The sequence below is a fragment of the Oryctolagus cuniculus genome, chromosome 6, assembly GCF_051225735.1.
Source record: "Oryctolagus cuniculus isolate XC-2025 breed Fujian yellow rabbit chromosome 6, ASM5122573v1, whole genome shotgun sequence".
Classification (NCBI taxonomy): Eukaryota; Metazoa; Chordata; class Mammalia; order Lagomorpha; family Leporidae; genus Oryctolagus; species Oryctolagus cuniculus.
The window spans coordinates 39,342,884-39,363,411 of record NC_142872.1 but is presented as its reverse complement, the minus strand read 5'-3'; the positions used below and the strand labels follow the sequence as shown (position 1 = coordinate 39,363,411).

The 20,528-nt window shown below is 45.4% G+C and overlaps 2 protein-coding genes and 1 pseudogene across 3 annotated transcripts in view; 1 reads left to right on the top strand and 2 right to left on the bottom strand.

Moving 5' to 3' along the window:
• LOC149126115 (interferon-inducible GTPase 1-like) overlaps positions 1–20,528 on the top strand; it is a 90,097-nt gene that overhangs the window by 9,128 nt on the left and 60,441 nt on the right. The window lies entirely within an intron of this gene.
• Positions 8,174–12,211, bottom strand: LOC149126117 (large ribosomal subunit protein uL30 pseudogene; annotated as a pseudogene). Its single transcript, XR_016236365.1, has one exon. The product of XR_016236365.1 is annotated as a large ribosomal subunit protein uL30 pseudogene (transcript).
• Positions 13,128–18,779, bottom strand: IRGM (immunity related GTPase M). The gene is made up of 2 exons (XM_051843544.3): positions 18,419–18,779; positions 13,128–15,085 (listed from the first exon to the last, which is right to left on the bottom strand). The coding sequence occupies exon 2, from the start codon at positions 15,072–15,074 to the stop codon at positions 13,812–13,814; it is 1,263 nt and encodes a 420-aa protein (XP_051699504.3). The 5' UTR covers positions 15,075–15,085; positions 18,419–18,779; the 3' UTR covers positions 13,128–13,811.

Sequence of the window (20,528 nt, the reverse complement as noted above, 5' to 3'; positions counted from 1 at the left end):
GATGAAGGGGAAATGACTCATTGGTAAGTGATGGTTTATTAGTTCAGGCTGCTATAATACCATATATTAGATGTATCGCACAACATAAATCTATCTGTCACTCTTTTAGAGACTGGAAGTGGGAGACCTGGGTGCAGCATGGCCAGGTACTTGGGGAAGGCATTCTTCCTAGCTCTGTCCTTACATAGCCTTCCTACATCATGGGTTCACAGATTCTCTTTTCTGCTCCATTTTATAAGGGCATCAGTTCCATCATAAGGGCCTCATTCTCATCACCCAGTTTAACCCTTATTAAGTTCCAAAAGCCCCACCTCCTAATATCCCATTAGAATATTTTGGGTAAACAAACATGCTATCCTTAACAGTGTGTTATAAAAGTTATCCACATGATTCATTTCCTTTCTGATTAGAACCTTTGACAGTTCTCATTTTAGCAACATCACACACCACGAAACATTTTTAAAAGAAATTGTGACACAAGTTGAGTTTCCTTTATCCAAAATGTTGGGGATCAAGAGGGTTTCAGGTTTTGGATTTGGGAATATTTGCATATACATGATGAGCCAGCCTTGGATGGGACCCAAGCCTAAAGACAAATTTGACTTATTTTTCATGTACACGTAGGCCAAAATGGTTTTGTACAGCATTTTAGTGTACTTATGTTTTGACTGTGACCTATCATATGAGATTAGGCATGGAATTTTCCACTTGTAGCACCATGCCAGTGTTTAAAACATTTTTTATTTCATAGGGTGTTATGATATTTTCATGTTAGGAATGCTTAATCTTTCGAAAATACCAACAACACTGTATTAGTCTATTTTTGTTACTATAATTAAATACCTGAGAACTTTTAATGAGAAAAGGTTCATTTAGCTCTCAGGTTTGGAGGCTGAAAGTCCAAACAGCGTGGCACCTGTTCCCATGATGACCCCCCTGACTGCTTCACATCATGAGGAAGGTACTACAATGGCAGGGGATGATGAGATAGAGGGAGAGAGGAAGAGAGGAAGACAGAGATAGAGAAATATCACATCTCTAGGCAGGGACACAAAGAGTCTGAAAGGTAGCCAGGCTTTCCCTATGTAACAGTCCTCTCACAAGAACAAACTCAGTGGCCCCATGAGAACTCCCTTATTCCCTTCTGAGAGCACACTCCCAGTGAACTGAGGACCTCTGACCTACAAGACCCCACCTCTTAACACTGTCACACAGAGGATCAAGCTCCCAGCATACACACCCTTGAGAGACAAACTCAACCCATATCCAAACCATAGCAAACAAACAAAAGTAGTAGAGAAATGGGAAACTCTACAATGTGAAATAAGTGAACCAAAATAAAAAATAGAAAAATAAGTTGATGGGAAGCAGAAGAGAAAACAAGAACTGGCTTGGCAGTAGGGTGAGGACTTTGGACTATGGCATTGTGGTGATGAGCTCTAGCCTGGGTACGAAATGTAACATTAGTTCCATGACACCTATTTTTGGTGATCCTTGAACCCTCAAAGAAACAGTTGCACCATTTTGTAAGGGCATGCACCTATATACATAATATTGTCATATCAATGACTATAGGATAGGCTGGCTTCAATAGATCAAATATTTAATAAGCAAAAGCAATGTATTTCCTTGCAGAGATGGATACAATTCAGGAGGAGCAAGGGAGAAATCTGGAAAAAGGAAATGCATTATTCTAAGCCTTCCTCACCTTTCATCAGTTTGTGGACTCTGAATGCTCAGGTGAGTGACAGCAGTGATGAAGATCTGAGTAGGGGTCAGAGAAAAACTGCTGAGAATGATGTCGCCTCTCAGGGACTCGCTCATCCTCCTTTTCAGATGTGATAGGACGGGCTTCTGGAGAGTGAGGACATTCTGGTTTACAAAGCTGTATTTTGGAACTGTCATGCTATTGGGATGATTACCATGGGAGCTAGGCAATGAGTTGCTGTCCATCAGAATTATATTCTCTCGTGATCATGCCGTTGAACATCCCTACTCTTTATATGGCTTCACCTACAAAGGAGCAACAAATGAGTACATACTCATAGACAGTGATAAGGAATAAAATGAATAATCATGCAGAGTAAACAGGTGCAACCCAACTTTTTTGACACTAGTGCTACTTCCCTAATCCAAGCCACCACGTGAATTATTTGAATTCTCAAATGCTTTCTAGGTGCTGCACTTTCCCTTTTGCAGTCATTGTTCTTGTAACTCAATGATCCTAAGACTACCAGAAAGAAACTTGCAATGGCCAGTATTGTGGCTGATCAAGTTACGCTGCCATTGCTTGTGATGCCAGCATCTCGTTTCAGAGTGCCAGTTCGAGTCCCTGCTACTCTGCTTCCCATCTAGTTCCCTGCTAATGTATGTGGAAAGGCAGTGGAAGATGGACCAAGGACTGACTCCTGTTTTCAGCCTGGTCTAGCCCTGGCTGTTGGAGCCATTTGAGGAGTGACCCAGTGGATGACAGGTCTCTCTCTCTCATCTTTCAAATAAATAAATAAATTTCATTCTTCTGTTTCTGCAATGTTTGTTTAGAAGAAATTGATCCTTCCCCATTGTGTGTTCCTAGCACCTTTTTTTTAAAAAAAAAATTTTTTTTCTTAAGATTTATTTATTTTCAAAGAGTTACAGAGAGACAGAAAGGGAGATCTTCCATCAGCTGGCTCATTTCCCAGAGGCTATAAAGGCCAGTGCTGGGACAGACCAAAGTCAGGAACTTCATCTGGGTCTCCTACATTTATAGCAGGAACCCAAAAATCTTACACTGCTTTCTGCAAGCCATTAGCAGGGAGCTGGATTGGAGGCGGAGCAGCCAGGACTTGAACCAGCACCCAAATTGGATGCTGGCGCTACAGCCAGCACTTTACTGCTGCACCACAGTGCTGGCCCCTCCTAGTGCCCTTTCCAATAATCATGTGAGCCTAAATGCATAGGTTCATTTCTTGCCTCTCCATTCTGTTCCAATGGCTACTGTTTCCATTTTTATGCTAGTCTTGTGTTGTTTTAATTTCTCTAGCTTGGTAATATAGTTGGACACCAGGTAATGTGATACCTTCAGCTATATACTTTGTACTCAAGACTGCTTTGGTTGCTTTTATATCAATTTTGAAATTGTTTTTTCTATTTCTGTGAAAATGACATTGGCATTTGGAGAATGACTACATTGAGTATTCTTTGGATAATATTTTAATAATTAATTCATTCAGTCCAGAAACAGGAAATATTTTTTCATTTATTTGTGTCTTATTCCATTACTTTCATTTTTTTAAAGATTTGTTTTATTTCTTGAAAAGCAGAGTTACAAAGAGAGAGAATCATTCACTGGTTCACTCCCTAAATGGATGCAATTGATATAGTATTAATCAAGGAGATAGGATTAGGCTTATGAGCTGTAGATCACACCCCACCCCACCTTCTGCGTATCTCCTGCCCACCCCTACCTGATCCCCACTACATAGGCCAACCTGTTGATCAGACAACATAACTACTCTCCTTTTGGAAGCAAAATAAAAGGTATGGATCTTCCTGGGCCTGCGAGCTGTGGTATTTTGAGGTCATTCTTGCCCGCACAGTTTTCTCTACACAGTTCTAACCTATGAACTCTTGCACATGGGCCCTGATCTGCTCTCTGCCTGATATGGAACTTTCAGTTCACCTTTCTGAATCCCCTCTCCCTCAAATAAATCCCTCTTGTTCCTGTGAATTTTTCTCTTCCCCAGATAAATTCTAAACCTTACCATGTTGCCTGTCTAAGCTTAGGATTTTTATATCTAAGCTTAGGATGCTTCTTTAAGCTTGAGACAAGAATCCGAAGTATTAATTTTAAAATATGTTCTTTGATATTATAGTGGCCAGGGCTGGGCCAGGCTGAAGCCAAGAGCTTCATTTGGGCCACTCAAACGTGAAGCAGGAGCCCAAACACTTGGGCCATCTTTCTACTGCTTTTCCCAAATTATTAGCAGGAAGCTGGATTGGAAGTGAAGCAGCCAGAACTCCAGATACTAGTGTTGTAGGTGGCAACTTAACCAGTTACACCACAGTGCCAGCCTGTCTTCCATTTCTTTCAAGGTTTTATCATTTTCAGTGCACAGAGCTTTCACTGCTTTGGTTATATTTATTCCTAAGTATTTTTGTACCTAATGTAAATGGCATTGTTTTCTTGATTCTTTTTCAGATAGTTTGTTGTTAGTACATAAGAATTCCACTGAGTTTTGTGTGCTGATTTCATATGCTGAAACTTTGCTGTGTTTGCTTATTATTTCTAGCAGAGTTTTTGTGCAGTTTTTAGGATGATCTGTGCATGATGTTACCAGTAAGCAGCAACAATTTCACTACTTCCTTTCCTGTATATGCCTTCCATTTCTTTCTTCTGCCTAATTGCTCTGCCAGTGGCCTCCAGCTACTGCTTTTTATATGTTAATTTTGTATCTTAAATCTTTTTATTTCATTTATGGATTCTAATACAGTTTTATGTGGTCTTTAGAGTTTTCATGTGTAAGATCCTATCGTGGGGATGGGGCATTTAGCTTAGCAGTTCTGATGCCAGTTAAAACACCTGTGTCAGACATCAGAGTACCTGCATTCAATCCCCAGCTTGAGCTCCAGAATCCAGCTACCTGCCAGTGAAGACACTGGGAGGCAGCAGTGATGGTGGAAGTAGTTGGATTCCAGGCTTCACCCAGTGAGGTCTGGACTGGTTTCCCAGTTCCCAGCTTCAGCCTGACTAACCCCTGGTCATTGTGACATTTGGAGAGTGAAATAGAGGATGGCAGCTCCCTCTCTCTCTGTCTCCATCTCTCTCTATTGCATAAACAAATAATGAATATAAATCTTAAAATGAGCATGTCCTCTGCAAGTGAGGCAATTTCTTCCTTTTTAATTGAATTGGGTGCTCTTTCTTCCTTTTTTTTTTTTTTTTTTTTTTTTTTTTTTTTTTTGTCTAATAGTTCTGGCTAGGACTTTTCTTTTAGTACTGTAATGAATAGAAGTGATAAGAATGGGTCCTCTTGCTTTGTATAGGATGTCAGAGGAAGATTTTAGCCTTTCTCCAATTGGTTATAATGATAGCTGTGGGCTTTTTACAAATAACTTTTGTTGTGCTGAAATAAGGTTCTTTTAGACGTATTTCATTCAGCGTTTTTGACATGAATGTATGTTGAACTATGTCAAATGCTTTATCAGTTTGGTCCAGTTAGTTTCATCCTGCATTCTGTTGGTGTAATAGATTGCATTAATTAATTTTCAGTTATTGAAATGTTCTTGGATGTCAAGGATTAAATGCCCCAACCATGGTGTGTCATCCTTTTAATGAGGTGCTCAAGTTGGTTTGTTGTTATTTTACAGAAGATGTTTGCATATGTGTTCATAAGGGATGTTGGCCACAAGTTTTCATGTATTTTAGTGTTTTTTTTTTCTGGTTTTATAATCAGTAATGCTGGACTCCTTAAATGAGTTAGGAAAGGTACCCCATTTTCAATATTTTGGAAGAGTTTGAGAAGGATATATCATTAATTCTTCTTTATTTGGTAGAAATTACCCATGAAGCCATCTAATTCTAGGATTTTATAAAATTCTTATGTTCTGAATAAACAGATGATAATGTGCATAATTATTGTGTACAGTGTGATGTTATGATTCACATATATTGCTATGTTTGGATGTAGTCTGTCACCAAAAGCTTCATGTGTTGGAAGTGTGGTCCTCAGTGTTCAGAGAGATGTAGAACCATTAATATGTAGGGCCCAGAGGAGGTCCTTAGGTCTTGGGGAATACTGTCCTTGGAAGGGATTGAGGTAGTTTTCATGGGATCCTGAGCTGGTTCTTATGAGAGGGTTGTTAGAAAGGTGTGAGCCTGGGGGCCAGCATCGTGACTTAACAGGTTAAGCTGCCACCTGCGATGCCATCCCATGGGGGCACCAGTTAAAGTGGCTGTTCCACTTCCAATCCAGCTCCCTGCTAATGTGCCTGGAAGAGCAGCGGAGATAGCCCAAGTCCTTGGGCCCCTGTATACATGTGGGAGACCCAGATGAAACTTGTAGCTCCTGGCTTCAGCCTGGCCCAGCCCTTTCCATTTTGAGGCCATTTGGTAAGTGAACCAGCGATAGGAAGATCTGTCTCTGTAACTCTACCTTTTGTAGCTGAATGATTGTATGCTTTCTTTCATCTTTTAAGATTTTTATTTATTTATTTGAAAGTCAGAGTTATGAAGGGGGGTTGGGTAGAGAAACAGAGAAATGTTCCATCTGCTAGTTCACTCCCTAAATGGCCACAATAGGACTCAACCAGTGCCCATATGGGATGCCAGGGCCACAGGCTGTGGCTTTATCCACTGCACCACAGCATGGGCCCCTGTAAATCTGCCTTTTGAAAAAATAAAGTAAAAATCTTAAAACCAGATGTGAGGCAGCGTCGCGGCTCACTAGGCTAATCTTCTGCCTGCGGCACCAGCACACCAGGTTCTAGTCCCGGTCAGGGCACCGGATTCTGTCCCGGTTGCCCCTCTTCCAGACCAGCTCTCTGCTGTGGCCCGGGAGTGCAGTGGAGGATGGCCCAAGTCCTTGGGCTCTGTACCCGCATGGGAGACCAGGAGAAGCACCTGGCTCCCGGCTTCGGATGGGCGCAGTGCGCTGGCCACAGCAGCCATTGGAGGGTGAACCAACGGCAAAAGGAAGACCTTTCTCTCTGTCTCTCTCTCTCACTGTCCACTCTGCCTATCAAAAAACAAACAAGCAAACAAAAACCAAAAACACCAGATGTGAGCCTGATCCCTGAATTGTTTCCTGGCTTTTTGTCTTACAGTGTATCTTTCTCACACACACATTCTGGTACCATGATCCATCTGCCATGATGAGATGCAGCCAAGGGGCCCTCGCAAGGGCCAGAACCATGCTGTTTGGAATTTATACCTCCAAAACTGAACTAAATAAGCCTGTCTTCTTCATAAAGTATTCACAAATACCCAAACCCTTGGGTATTTCATTATAGAAAACAGACTAATACTTGCACATTGTGGAATGACACATTCAGCCCCCTTACACATTCTTCAGCGTTCAGTTTTCTATATTCTTTTTTTTTTTTTTTTTTTTGACAGGCAGAGTGGACAGTGAGAGAGAGAGATAGAGAGAAAGGTCTTCCTTTTGCCGTTGGTTCACCCTCCAATGGCCGCTGCAGCTGGCACGCTGCGGCCAGCTCACCGCGCTGATCTGATGGCAGGAGCCAGGTGCTTCTCCTGGTCTCCCATGGGGTGCAGGGCCCAAGCACTTGGGCCATCCTCCACAGCACTCCCTGGCCACAGCAGAGAGCTGGCCTGGAAGAGGGGCAACCGGGACAGAATCCGGTGCCCCAACTGGGACTAGAACCTGGTGTGCTGGCGCCGCAAGGCGGAGGATTAGCCTAGTGAGCCGCGGCGCCAGCCAGTTTTCTATACTCTTGATTCTACTTCCTGCGTTGTATATTTCTAGGAATTTATCATTTCTTCCAGGTAATCTAATCTGTTGGTGTATATTGTTCCTTGTGGTTTCTTTTCTCTTTATTTTCTGTAATAAGCTGTAAAATCTTGTCATTCTTCTGATTTCATTATTTGAGTTTTCTCTCTCTCTTTTTTTAGTCTAGATAAAGACTTGTTGATTTTGTTACTTTATCCAAGACTCAGATCTGATTCCCTGATGTTTTATATTGTTTCTCTAGTCTATACATCATTTATTTCTTTTTTTTTTTTTTCCACTTAGAGACTCAGGTACCACGCATTTACATTGTCGCAACAGTGGACTAAGTTAACAGTTTTCTGACAAATCATGATACATTCATAAACATTTGTAACTTGACTTTATAAACAAGTTTCTTCTTGATTTCTTCTCCAGAACTTACTGACCCTATAGAAACTCAGTAATCCAGAGAAAGAACTTAAAAGACCAGTAATAAAAATGTAAAGAAAATCCTAAATATATTTGTCTGGCAGTTTTCAAATATTAAAAACTAATTAATGACTTGTGGAGGATTAATTTCCCAATATGTTTGAGCCATGGCTCAGTTAATGGAGAACCACACAAATTTTGCTTTCATTGTGAGTACTTCGTGTTATCCTAAGTACTTCAGAATTTCTAGGTCACTGGCAAAGGTAAATGATAGATTTTTAAAAAGGGAATGTTATTTATAAAATACAGAGACCTCCTAGTTCAAGTTTTTATTCAGTAGTTGCCCTGTGAGTGTTTTAAGATGCTTCAAAATAACATGTGTCTTTGGGCACAAACCTCATTCTCCCACCATAACATTCATAGTATGTTATAACTCACCTAAATGTGGCAAAATATACAAGTCAGAAACAAAAAATGGAAAGGGGAAAGGAAAACAACACATGTACGCGATTGTTTACAGACCAACCAAAGCCTGAGATGGAATTTCAGCAGCTACATTTCTTTCTTGGCAAATGGGACTTTTATTACCTTCCCTGCAGATTATGTACAGAAGCTTCTGAGATAGGTTTTCTTAGAATCAGTCCACTTTGACTCATAGTGCAGTTGAAGGTGAAACAGTACGATTTCTTTTTTCATGGAGAAAACACGTACATATCATGAGATGATTTTCACAGCATAGACCCTGGCTTTGCATGGTTCATTTGCTTTCATTTTATCACACAAAAAGGTTTGCCATAATGGTGATGGAAAGGCAGAGGCAGGCTAACAGATTTCACCAGTACAACCGCACATTTCTGTTTGAGAGGAGTTGCTGTTTATTACCTGACCAGATTACAAAAATCTTATAGGAGACACCTTAGTCCATCCTTCTAATAAGCTTGTTAACCTGGTCTTCTCTGTTGCCAGCATCTCCACCCTCTACAAAGTGGGTGGTCCTTTTCCTCATCCTACCTCGTGGAGAAGATAATTTGAAGGACCACAGGAAGTTATTTGCTTCCTGGCAGTGTTGTTCTCCAGCAGTATGGATCTCACCAGTCAGATCCTCCATGCAGACAATGTTGCATTCACAGGATGAGGGGCAGTCCCAGAGCTATCTGTCAAGGCAGTTCACTTCTTCCTAATTTTGCCAGAGCACACTTCTAAGTTAGTTCTCTGCTGACTTCAGATTCAGGTACCCTGTGCAGTAGATGGGTCCACAGTCCTCAGCGTGTTAACTGATATTTTACTGAGCTCAACAAAGGTGCCTCTGGAGACCTGGCAGAGGCAAAGGAGCTACAGCACCTTTCTGACTCGGGGCTCACACCACTGAGACTTCTGATCCTGAGGACAAGTGCCAGTTTGGGTCCTGCAGGTGCATAGCAGTCGCCGGCTTTTCTCGCCATCCTCACTCTCCAGATGTCAGTTTTGTACCTCCACCTTGTGAGAGGCATAGCTTTTTCTTAGGTGAGCTTCCTCCTTGCCTTTCGAAGCTTCTTTGGGCACACTTCTTTCTCAGCGCTTGATCTTCAGCTCTGTGAATTTCCTCCAGTTTAATGAGGATTTCTGGCACAGCAGGAACCTTCTTCTCTTCGACACCCTCCATGCTGCCAGCAGGAAAAGAGGCCACATCACTTGTTTCTGTTTAATCTTTGTTTTTCCCTTCTTTCTGCTAACTTTAGTCTTAGATTTTTTTCTAATTACTTGAAGCTTAGTAATTAAGTAATTCTGATTACTTGAAGCTTAGCTGTTTGTTTCATAATTTTCTTCTTTTGACAATGCAAGCCTCTATCACTACAATGGACTGAATGTTAATGTCTCAGCCAAATCCATTTGTTGAAAATACTAGTGCCCAAGCTGATGTTATAAGGAGATGGGCCTTCAGATGGAGATTAGACTACTTTGTGATCATGACTCTTTCTTTCTTTCTTTCTTTCTTTCTTTCTTTCTTTCTTTCTTTCTTTCTTTCTTTCTTTCTTTCTCTTTCTTTCTTTCTTTCTTTCTTTCTTTCTTTCTTTCTTTCTTTCTTTCTTTCTTTCTTTCTACCTTTCTACCTTTCTACCTTTCTACCTTTCTACCTTTCTACCTTTCTACCTTGCTTTCTTTTTTTAAAGATTTATTTGTTTATTTGAAAGACACAGTTACAGAGAGGCAGAGAGAGAGAGAGAAAGAGAGAGAGAACCTTCTATCCACTGGTTCACTCCCCAGATGGCTGAAATGGCCAGAGCTGTGCTGATCCAAACCCAGGAGCCAGGAGCTTCTTCTAGGTCTCCCATGCAAGTGCTGTGGCTCATGGACTTAGATCATCCTCCACTGCTTTCCCAGGCCATAGCAGAGAACTGGATTGGAAATGGAGTATCCAGGTCTCAAATTGCTACCCATACAGTATGCCAGCACTGCAGGCTGCAGCTTTACCTGCTACACCACAGCACCGGCTGCATGACTTTTTCTTGATGAGCCCAAAGTTACAATATTGACCTTGCAGCTCCCAAATTTCATAAATAAAAATTAGAGATATTTGCTTTTAACATTAAATTTGCATTCTTGATTTTATTGTAACTCTATCTAATTCCACAAAAGAAACCATCGTCACTTATTTGGCAAAATGCTTGCAAATAGTTTTTCTTGGGAGAACCACAGGGAAATAGCGTTGCTCAGCTGAGAGCCCTCTGTGGTCCTCCACTGAGATGGCTGTATAACCAAGGAGATCCTCTCTCCAAGCAGCTGTAACGACCAGGCAACAGATTTTAGTGCCTCCTGTGCCCTTTTTGTTTTAAATTTCAGGCTTAATTCAGATACATTTTGCATGACAAATACTGGACCTTCTTTTGCTACACATCTGTGTCTCCCCAAGCAGAGGTAGACCTATGAGTCACGTGTGAGATCTTCGTTGTCTGCCTGTCTCAGTATGCTCCAGCATCATAAGTGATCCAATATCAGTTTTAGCAGCAATCACACCTTGATTCTGATGCCTGCTGGCAGTGGATTTGGACAAGTAGTTCAGCTGTTTCTCAGTGTGTGATACTTTATTTCTAAGTAGTAAACAATACTCATTTTTGTTATTACTGTCATCTTTCTCTATGGATGGTCTTCAGAAAGTTCATGGGAGAAACTCTGCATGGATTTTGAAACTTTTTGCACCAAAATTTCTGAATTCCATTTTTCATGAACTTTTTCAAGTTCCCTCACATATTGTTGTTATCGCTACAAAAGATGATAAGTCAAATATAAACCCAAATAGGAAATGATACTTAACACCAAACCAGGTAGGAGAGTAGGCAGTGTGGCGCAGCAGGTTAAGCCACCACTTGGGAGGCCTGAGGTCAAGTCCCTCCTCTGCTTCTGACCCAGCCTCCTGCTACTGCATGTCCTGGGAGACTGCAGGCGATGATTTAAGGACTTGGGTTCCTGCTAGCCACATTGGCAATCTGGACTGAGATACAGGCTCCAGACTTTGCATTGCCTGGGCCCAGCCCTGGCTGTTGCAAATATTTGGGCAGTGACTCAGTGAATGAAATTGTGCACTCTTTCCTCTCCCTCCCCCTCTCCCCCTCTCCCCCTCTCTCCCACTCCTCCTCTTCGCCTCTCCATCCCTCTTCACTTCCAACTAAGTAAATACAAACTTCGAAAACAGTTACTAAAACTTAATGAAAAAAAAGCAAGAAACTGGACCGGGAGTTCACTTTTAGCTTGCTGTCATTTCTGCTTAGCTGTTTCTAACAAAATGTAAACTGCTGAAATGATGCACTCCTTTTTCTGCATTCTAACATTGGCAAATGTGTTGTTTGATCAGCATAGGTGTGGAAATGAGGCTCAGACCGCATCAGCTCCCTGCAGTGTTGCCTTTACTGAACTCTGCATAGCCTGGATCTCGTCAGCCTGTATGGCAAGAAAGCCCTGGGAAAATTGGCCAAGAGCCTACTGAGAGAACTTTCAGGAGGGAATGCTCTCTGGCTTCGGAATCTGGCATACCTCTCCCTTCCCAGGAGTAGAAAGGAGCCAGACTCTTAAGTTACAGACTACATCACTGATCTGTCTCTCTCCTCAGAGCATTTCCCACCTGAAACAATGGCATGGGTCCCTCTCTCTGCTCCTCAGGCCTCTGTGCTGTCTGTATTTTATGTCTCACCTGGTAGCTTTTGCACAGTGTATCCCAGGTGCCGGGCACTGTCCCCTCTTAGATCTGCCTTCAACCAAATACATCAGGTAGCCCTCTCTCTCTGGACCCTGTCTTCAGACTCAAGTAACCTGCCTCTCCACTTGCCTGTTCTCGCCTGAAGACAACCACAGCACCCATGGCTTGCCATGGAGGTCAACAGGTTGTCTTGTGGGCATCCTGCCCACAGCTTTGAAAATGTCCTCCTCGTTAAAGTATCCTGGAACAACCCAGGCTGAGGTTGTGCTGAGCCTCCTGCCAGGACCCTGACAGTAATCGCTGATACTCACTTTTTTTAAGAAGAGATTGATTGGTTGGTTGGTTGGTTGGTTTATTCATATATTTGAAGGGCAGAGTTACAGAGAGAGAAAGAGACAGAGAGATCTTCTAACAGCTGGTCTAGTCATCAGACGTCTGCAACAACCAAGGCTGGGCAAGGCTGACACTGGGAGCCTGGGATGCCATCCAGGTTTCCCATGTGGACGGCAGGGCCAAGTACACTGCTTTCCCAGGAGCATGAGTGCGGCCAGTGCTGGGACAGAGAGACGAAGCCTCAGCCTGCAGTACTGGCATCCCAAGTTGGTGCTTGTTCGAGTCCCAGATGCTCCACTTCTGGTCTGGCTCTGTGCTGGTGCACCAGGGAGAGCAGTGGAGATGGGCCAAGAGCTTGGCCCTGCACCCTCGTGGAGACCTAGAAGAAATTTCTTGCTCCTGGCTTCAGATTACCCCAATCTGGTTGTTGTGTCCATTTGGGGAGTGAACCAGCAGATGGAACACCTTTCTCTCTGTCTCTGCTTCTCTCTTTCTGTAACTCTGCCTTTTGAATAAGTAAGTAAATCTTTGAAAAAATAAATAATAAATCTTAAAAAAAAAAAACACTGATCATTGAGGGCACTTGGTGGAGAATGCTGTGCAGGTCAATGGCCTCTGGAGCATCAAGCTAAGCTGGGGTTCAAAGAGCAGATTCAACCACAGTGTCCATCGGCCCCCTAAAACTATGACCAGCCCTTCTGCACCAGGGGTGACCCACTAGGTCCTGTAAGTAAGAGAGACAAAGAAATGCAAGAATGACAAGGTTTATGAAGAGGAATGATGCCAGCTTTAATGACGTCAGAGGTGGGAAAGACACTGGTTTGGACATGCAGGGCACTTTGCAGTGGAAGGCACAATTTCAATCTGTGGTTCTGAGAACCTGACTTAATGCTTTCATGCACAACAACAGAATTCCTCCCCGGAGAAATGGCACATTATGGTTTGTGCTAGCGAGATGAGTGCTTTTCATCATGCATCATTTTTTCATCATGCATCATTTTTTCATCATGCATCATTTTTAAGACTTACTTATTTGTTTGAAAGGCAGAGTTACTGCAAGGGAGAGGCAGAAAGAGAGAGAGAGAGAGAATCTTCCATCAGCTGGTTCACTCCCCAAATGGCCGCAATGGCAAGGGCTGGGCCAGACTGAAGCCAAGAACCAGGAGCTTCCTCAGGCCTCCCACGTGGGTGCAGGGGCTCAAGCACTTGATACATCTTCTGCTGCTTTCCCAGGTACATTATTAGGGAGCTGGATTGAACATGGAGCAGCCGGGTCTCAAATCAGCACCCAAATGGGATGACAGTGCTGCCGACAGTGGCTTTCCCTGCCACGCCACGGCGCAGGCCCCCATCACGATTCTTAAGGAATTTGTAACACTGAAACACAGAAGAAAATATTCATCTAAATCTATCAGCTAGGGGCGGTGAGAAGAGGACGCCCCCACCCCTCAGTTCTTAGGGCCACCTGAGAGAGAGTCTGCTGGATCTGCTGGAAGCTTTTTCCCACACTGAGTGTCGCAGGGCATGACAGAGTCTCTCAGCATTTTACCCAGGACTGTCTTTGTTTCCTCGGCAACTATCTTGAGGCAGCGTCTATGTTTCATCTGTCTAAAGTATGGAATGACACAGGTGCGTAAGCCTGGGCACAAGCTAAGACAGAAGAAGAACATCTTCGTGACTACAAAGGTCATGGCCCAGAGTTTCCAGTCCCTCCAGCGGACATGCTGCACATCTTGGGACCTCATGACGCTCCTGTAGTCTGTGAGTGTGCTCCTCTTGCTCTGCTCATACTCCCTGAGAGCTTCAGCGTTTACACCAAACACTGATCGGTAGGCTTCCAGACACTCGGCCAGGTCATCTGCATACCAGAAGCCCAGGAAGCCTTGCAGAGGTTGTAGAGTAATTTTCCGCTGCATGGAGGCTTCTCTGTGGCTGATGATCTTCTCGCAGGCATGCATGAGGTCTTGAAGAGGGCCATCGCATCTGACTTGGGACAAGCCCGTTTGCAATGTGTCTCTGAGACCTGGGAAATTATATGAGGAAGGTTTAAGGCTGGAAACCAGGAATATAGGGGGTTCGCACACTCGCTGCTTCTGGAGACTTCTCATGATGTGGTTTTTGATGGTCTGCTGTAGCTCACACCCTGGGAGGGTGCTTGAGCTGAGGTCCAGGTCCAGCTTGGTCCAGACAATGTAGAACTTCTTTCCCATATCCGCGATGGTTTTGGCGAGCATCACGTGATTCATGCTGAACTGCTGGGACGCGATGATGATGAAGAGGTCGTACTGGCTGAACTGCATTTCCACATGATATTCCTGCAAGGTATCAGTAGCCACCCCTGTGCCAGGCAGGTCCCACAGCACAGCCTTTGGAAACATGGGGGATGAATAGGCGGCCCGGGTTTCGGTAGTTGTGACCACCCCCGTGGGTGCTGAGGCCTCCTCCTCGTGTCCTATCTCGCGAAGCGCATTGATGAAGGTGGACATGCCATTGCCAGATTCTCCTGTCACCGCGATGTTGACTGGCGTCTGGGACACCAGCTCCAGAGGCCGCCTCATGTCAGAGACCACCTTCAGCAAGTTCCCATCTTCTAAGTCTTTCTCAATCTTCACAGCCTCATCCTTGGATAAAACACCCCAGTCCTGATGTGACATAACCGAGGTCAAGGATGCAGACAGTAGAGTGGGAGGGGACCGCGAGAACTCTGCCATATTGGTGTAACCTGCAGAAATAGAACCAGTGAGAATGAGGAGCACAACAGGGCAGTAGGATCACCTGACTTAGCATCCCCAAGCTCAGGGTTTATCTGCCAACAAAGACCATGGCAAAGACATTGGATTGCAAACAAAGCCAGCAACAAGTGCTCACTCAGGCAGTGTGCACGTTTCTCCATGTGGATGTGAAGGACAGGGTCCTCGTGGAATGCTGGAGGCTGGCTGTGCCTCCATAGTAGCACCGTGGTTGGAAGAAGACTTGGGGAGCAGAGGACCCTGCTTTCCCAAAAAGTCCCATGAGAGAGTTCCTTTGGTCTTTTACGCTTTTACTCTGTCCTAGTGTAGTAAGCCTGCTCCTTCATAATTTTCAGTTGCTCCTTCATTCAATAGTCACCTATATATTTCTCTCCTGTAGGTGGCACCAGAGAACACAAAGCAGCCAGTTCCCATTGCCTGTATGGAATTGTGGTCTGGCTCTTTTTCTAACACTTGACCTCCTCACCGGGCAGGTGAGCACAAGCTGAAACGCTGCAGTATCAATAAGGCAGCTGCCTTCTTTTGCCCTTCCATGAGCTTGCATTAGATTTTCGTACAGAGGAAGGAAGGGAGAGAGAGAGGGAGGAAGGAAGACAAGGAGGGAGGGAGGGAATCTTCCCAGAGTCCTGCTCTTCTTCAAGGCACTGCCTAAACAATTGACCATCATTGTATCCTCAAAACCTAGCTCTTCTTTCTCTCTGTCTCTCTCTCTCACTGTCTAACTCTGCCTGTCAAAAAAAAAAAAAAAAAAAAAAAGCTTGGTGCCACGGCTCACTAGGCTAATCCTCCACCTGCGGCGCCAGCACTCCGGGTTCTAGTCCCGATTGGGGCGCCAGTTCTGTCCCGGTTGCTCCTCTTCCAGTCCAGCTCTCTGCTGTGGCCTGGGAGGGCAGTGGAGCATGGCCCAAGTGCTTGGACGCTGCACCCACATGGTAGACCAGGAGGAAGCACCTGGCTCCTGGCTTCAGATCGGCTCAGTGCGCCAGCTGTAGCGGCCCTTTGTGGGGTGAACCAATGGAAGGAAGACCTTTCTCTCTGCTTCTCTCTCTCTCACTGTAACTCTGCCTGTCCAAAAAAATAATAATAATAAAACCTAGCTCTCCCAGTTTCCCCATGGATCCAGGTTTGCAGACTGATTTAAAAAAACACGAGGTGCCGAGCATTTGCCTAATGGTTAAGATAGTGTTTGGGATACTTGCATTTCATGCCAGAGTGCCTGGGTCCAAGTCCTAGCCCTGCTCTTGATTCCATCTTCCTGCTTGCACACCGGGGGGCAGCAGGTGATGTCGCGTGTACTTGGGTCCCTGCCACCCATGGTGGGAGACCCGGATTGACTTCCTGGGCTTCTGGCTTCAGTCTGGCCCAGCTCCAGCTGTGGCAGGCATTTAGAGAATGAACCAAATAATGAGAAATCTCTCTTTCTCTGTTTCTCTGCTGCTCAAATAAGTGAAAGAAGTTTTGAAAAAAATTAGGGGATTTTTCTTCTAAACAGGGAGACCATTTCATAAACTGAGTTCAAATGCACAAATATATAACTCTGGACATCCCCTCGCACTCCCTGTGCACACTGAACCAATTGGGTGTGCACATGTGCCCATGCCAAATCATTTTCTTTTCTTTTCTTTTTTTTTTTTTTTGACAGGCAAAGTGGACAGTGAGAGAGAGAGACAGAGAGAAAGGTCTTCCTTTGCCCTTGGTTCACCCTCCAATGGCCGCCACGGCTGGCGCGCTGCAGCTGGCGCACCGCGCTGATCCGATGGCAGGAGCCAGGTGCTTTTCCTGGTCTCCCATGGGGTGCAGGGCCCAAGCACCTGGGCCATCCTCCACTGCACTCCCTGGCCACAGCAGAGGGCTGGCCTGGAAGAGGGGCAACCAGGACAGAATCCGGCGCCCCAACCGGGACTAGAACCAGGTGTGCCGGCGCCGCTAGGCGGAGGATTAGCCTAGTGAGCTGCGGCGCCGGCCCATGCCAAATCATTTTCACTCACTTCTCCATATACACTCACTCACCATTGGCACACACAGTACACTGTCACATGCACACACTCCCTCACACAGGTACATGTTCACACTCCATAACATACTCAAGCTACACACACACACACTCTGTCCTGCTTGCTGCACACACTTACATGCTCACTCACATCTCCACGTGGTTACTCACCTGTACACACAACTCATTCATGGGGTCACATCCACACAAGTCCGGTTTTGGCGATACTCACACTCTGTGTACAATGGTTGTGTCTTCTCTCAACAAGTACTGACTCTTATAATTGTTCCCTAAACAAGACACTATAAGAACTATTTACTTAGGATTTGCACTATATTAAGTATCATAAGTAACTTAGAGGTTATTTAAAGTATGAGCCAGTTTAAAATTTTAATTTAGTAACATTAAGTACAGGGTAGCTTGTGTACAGAATACATGTGAATACTACACCATATTATAAAAGGGACTTGTGCAGATTTTGCTCTCTGTGCAGGGTAGGAGTCTGTGGAACCACTTCTACATGGATACCAAAGGATAACTGTACATTTCCAGACGTTTTCTGTGACCATGTCTATGAACTGAGCCAGCGTCTCCCAATCCATCTGCTTACCTGTCCACCAGTGCTGAGCCCCATGGAGGCAGCCTTAGCCCCTCCCAACCCCTCAGCCTGCAGAATCTACATGTGCCTGATACGGGCACGTGCACACACACACATAAACACACAAGCACACAGATGCTCCTTAAAGTCATCCGCAAAGGAGCTGTGGGGTAAGGACAGGGATCTCTACTGCAAACAAACGTTTCAGTTTAGAGGAATTGAAAGGGCAGGAGGACACCTAACCTCTGGACCCTACCCGCCAGATCTTTATTTCTGGGCAAGGTGGCCCAGCAGGGTGAACCAACTGATGGGCTAGTCTAGGCTAACCCGGCCATTGCCTCTGATGATCCTGATCTCACGTTGAACATCCAGAGGTTTGAAAATAGCATCTGAGGAATATGAGTGGCATATCCTGCCTTTGTCCAAATTAATCCCTCTGAGAAAACTCCTAATGCCAGGGCATCTAGGTAACCGAGCTGCGCTTCCCCCACCCCCTTCCCTCCCTTCCTCTTTCTGTCTTTCATGGCTTAGTATCTGAGAAGGTTGCACTCATGCCCTGACCATTGTCACAGAGACCGGCTCTGGATCCATCAATGACATGAAACAAGCCAGACCCCAGAGCTTCCTTATGCTTGGTGTCAGGGCTTCACCTCCCAGTGTAGCAGAGAAGCCAGTTCACAGCCAGTTCTCCATCCTGAGAGCCCCCTCACTTACCAGTTGCTGGAACAGAGTGTCTGTGATCTGGGGGCACAGGGCACTCCTGCTACTTCACCTGCTCCCTGGGGAGGGGGTCACAGCCCTTCCGCACAGAGGCAGTTCCTGCTGAGATGGTTCAAAACTTCATTCCAGGTAAACATGGAAAGATGGAAGCGAGGGATGGGGATTGTGCTAGGAAGAGCAGAAAATGACCTGAAGCAGAGTGAAGGATATGGGCCAGACTGCGAGGCATAAGAGGCTTGGCGTACTCACCCTCCCCTCCCGGTATATGAAAGTCCTCCCCTAGCCGTGCCCCCACCCTGGGAGAGGGCGATCATGTGAGGGCAGTTTTCAGTTTCTGTTCCTGGAAGTGAGTCTTTTCCCCGAACAGCAGAAGCAGAAATGCTTTCGCTTTCTCCTGCCTGAAGGTGCCAAAATACTAAAAATCCAGAAAGTGGAGCAGCTCTGACCTTGGCCCAGATGGGAGGAGAGGCCCCTTGGGATTCCTGCTGCCTGTGCAGAAGCACTGCCCCAGGGCCTGCCTGATAAGGGGCCCCTGGCTGCCTCCTCACCCTACGTCCATGTCCTTGTGTGTTGGCACTGAGTCCTGTGTGACTGTCAACATTCTACTCCCAGTGAGGCCTGGGCTGCAGGTGAGTTGAGACACATTGAAAGTTGTCCCCTTGGCTGCCTTGCCTCTGCTCAAGTCTAACATTTACACCCAGCACAACCCCCTTTCAAGTTCCTCCCTGGTCTGTTGTGGGTACTGGGCACAGGGTGCTCAATTGTCCTGTCCTCCTAACTCTGTGGACCGTGCACATTGCTTCAAGTCCCCGTGACCTCCTCCCCACCAACAAATACCTGCCTAGCCCACTGTCTTGCTCCTGACCACTGACCACAGCACTTTCCACATCTGGGTCTGTACTGGATGACAGACCCAGAAACCACAGGCACCACAGCTGTGCTGTTTGCTCAGCATCATCACATCGTGGATGTGTCCTGGTGGGGCCACATGCTCTGAGTATAGTGAACCCAAATCACTAGGGCAATACATTTAGGGGTGGAGCCTTTGGAGACTGAATGAGTCATGCAGGCTTGTTCCTGTGAGTGGTATAAGAGGCCTCATGGAAGGCTGGGGAGCCCTGTGCACCTCTGCCTGTGAGGGCACATCCAGGCTCCACCTATGCAGCAGAGCAGTCCTGGGCAGATGCTGCATCTCCTGGAGTTGATCTTGGACTTGCCCGTCTGCACAACTGTGAGCAGTAAGTTTCTCTTGTTTTTAGTTACCCAGAGGAATTTTTTTTTAACTTTTATTTAATGAATATAAATTTCCAAAGTACGACTTATGGATTACAATGGCTTCCCCCACATACCGTCCCTCCCACCCACTACCCTCCCCTTTCCCACTCCCTCTCCCCTTCCATTCACATCAAGATTCATTTTCGATTATCTTAATATACAGAAGATCAGCTTAGTATACATTAAGTAAGGATTCCAGAGGAATTTTTTAAAGATTTGTTTATTTATTTATTTGGAAGGTAGAGTTACAGAGAGGCAGTGAGAGAGAGGTCTTTCATCCTCTAGTTTACCCCCCAGATGGCCGTGACAGCCAGAGATGGGACAATCTGAAGCCAAGAACAGGAGCTTCTTCTGGGTCTCCCATCAGGTGCAGGGGCCCAAACACTTAGGCCATCGTCTACTGCTTTCTAAAGCTATGGCAGAGAGCTGGATGGGAAGTGAGCATCCAGGACTTGAACAGGCGCCCTTGTGGGATTCCAGCACTGCAGGCAGTGGCTTTACTCGCTGTGCCACAGTTCCAGAGGAAGTTTCTCACGGTAGCAATCCAAGCTCTAAGACAGCCGGCAACGTAGAGAAAGTCAAGGTTTAGTCTCAAGCATTCAGGACTTGCTGTGTGACCCTGGACAGCAGATAAACCTCAGTGATTCTCCTACCCTCCGTCTTAAACTTGGGACACTGGGCAAAGCCCTCCAGGGTGTGTGAAGTCAGGGAGGGGCTTCCCAGAGCAAGGTGCTGTGAGACCTGCGCAGAATGACAGCGTGTGCTTGTGTGCTTGTGTGCTTGTGGAGGTCAGCAGAGCTGAGACAGTGATGAAAACCACACAAGCAGC

Bases quoted from the DNA above. Each gene is read 5' to 3' on its own strand.
- IRGM (XM_051843544.3), bottom strand. From the start codon at position 15,074: ATGGCAGAGTTCTCGCGGTCCCCTCCCACTCTACTGTCTGCATCCTTG.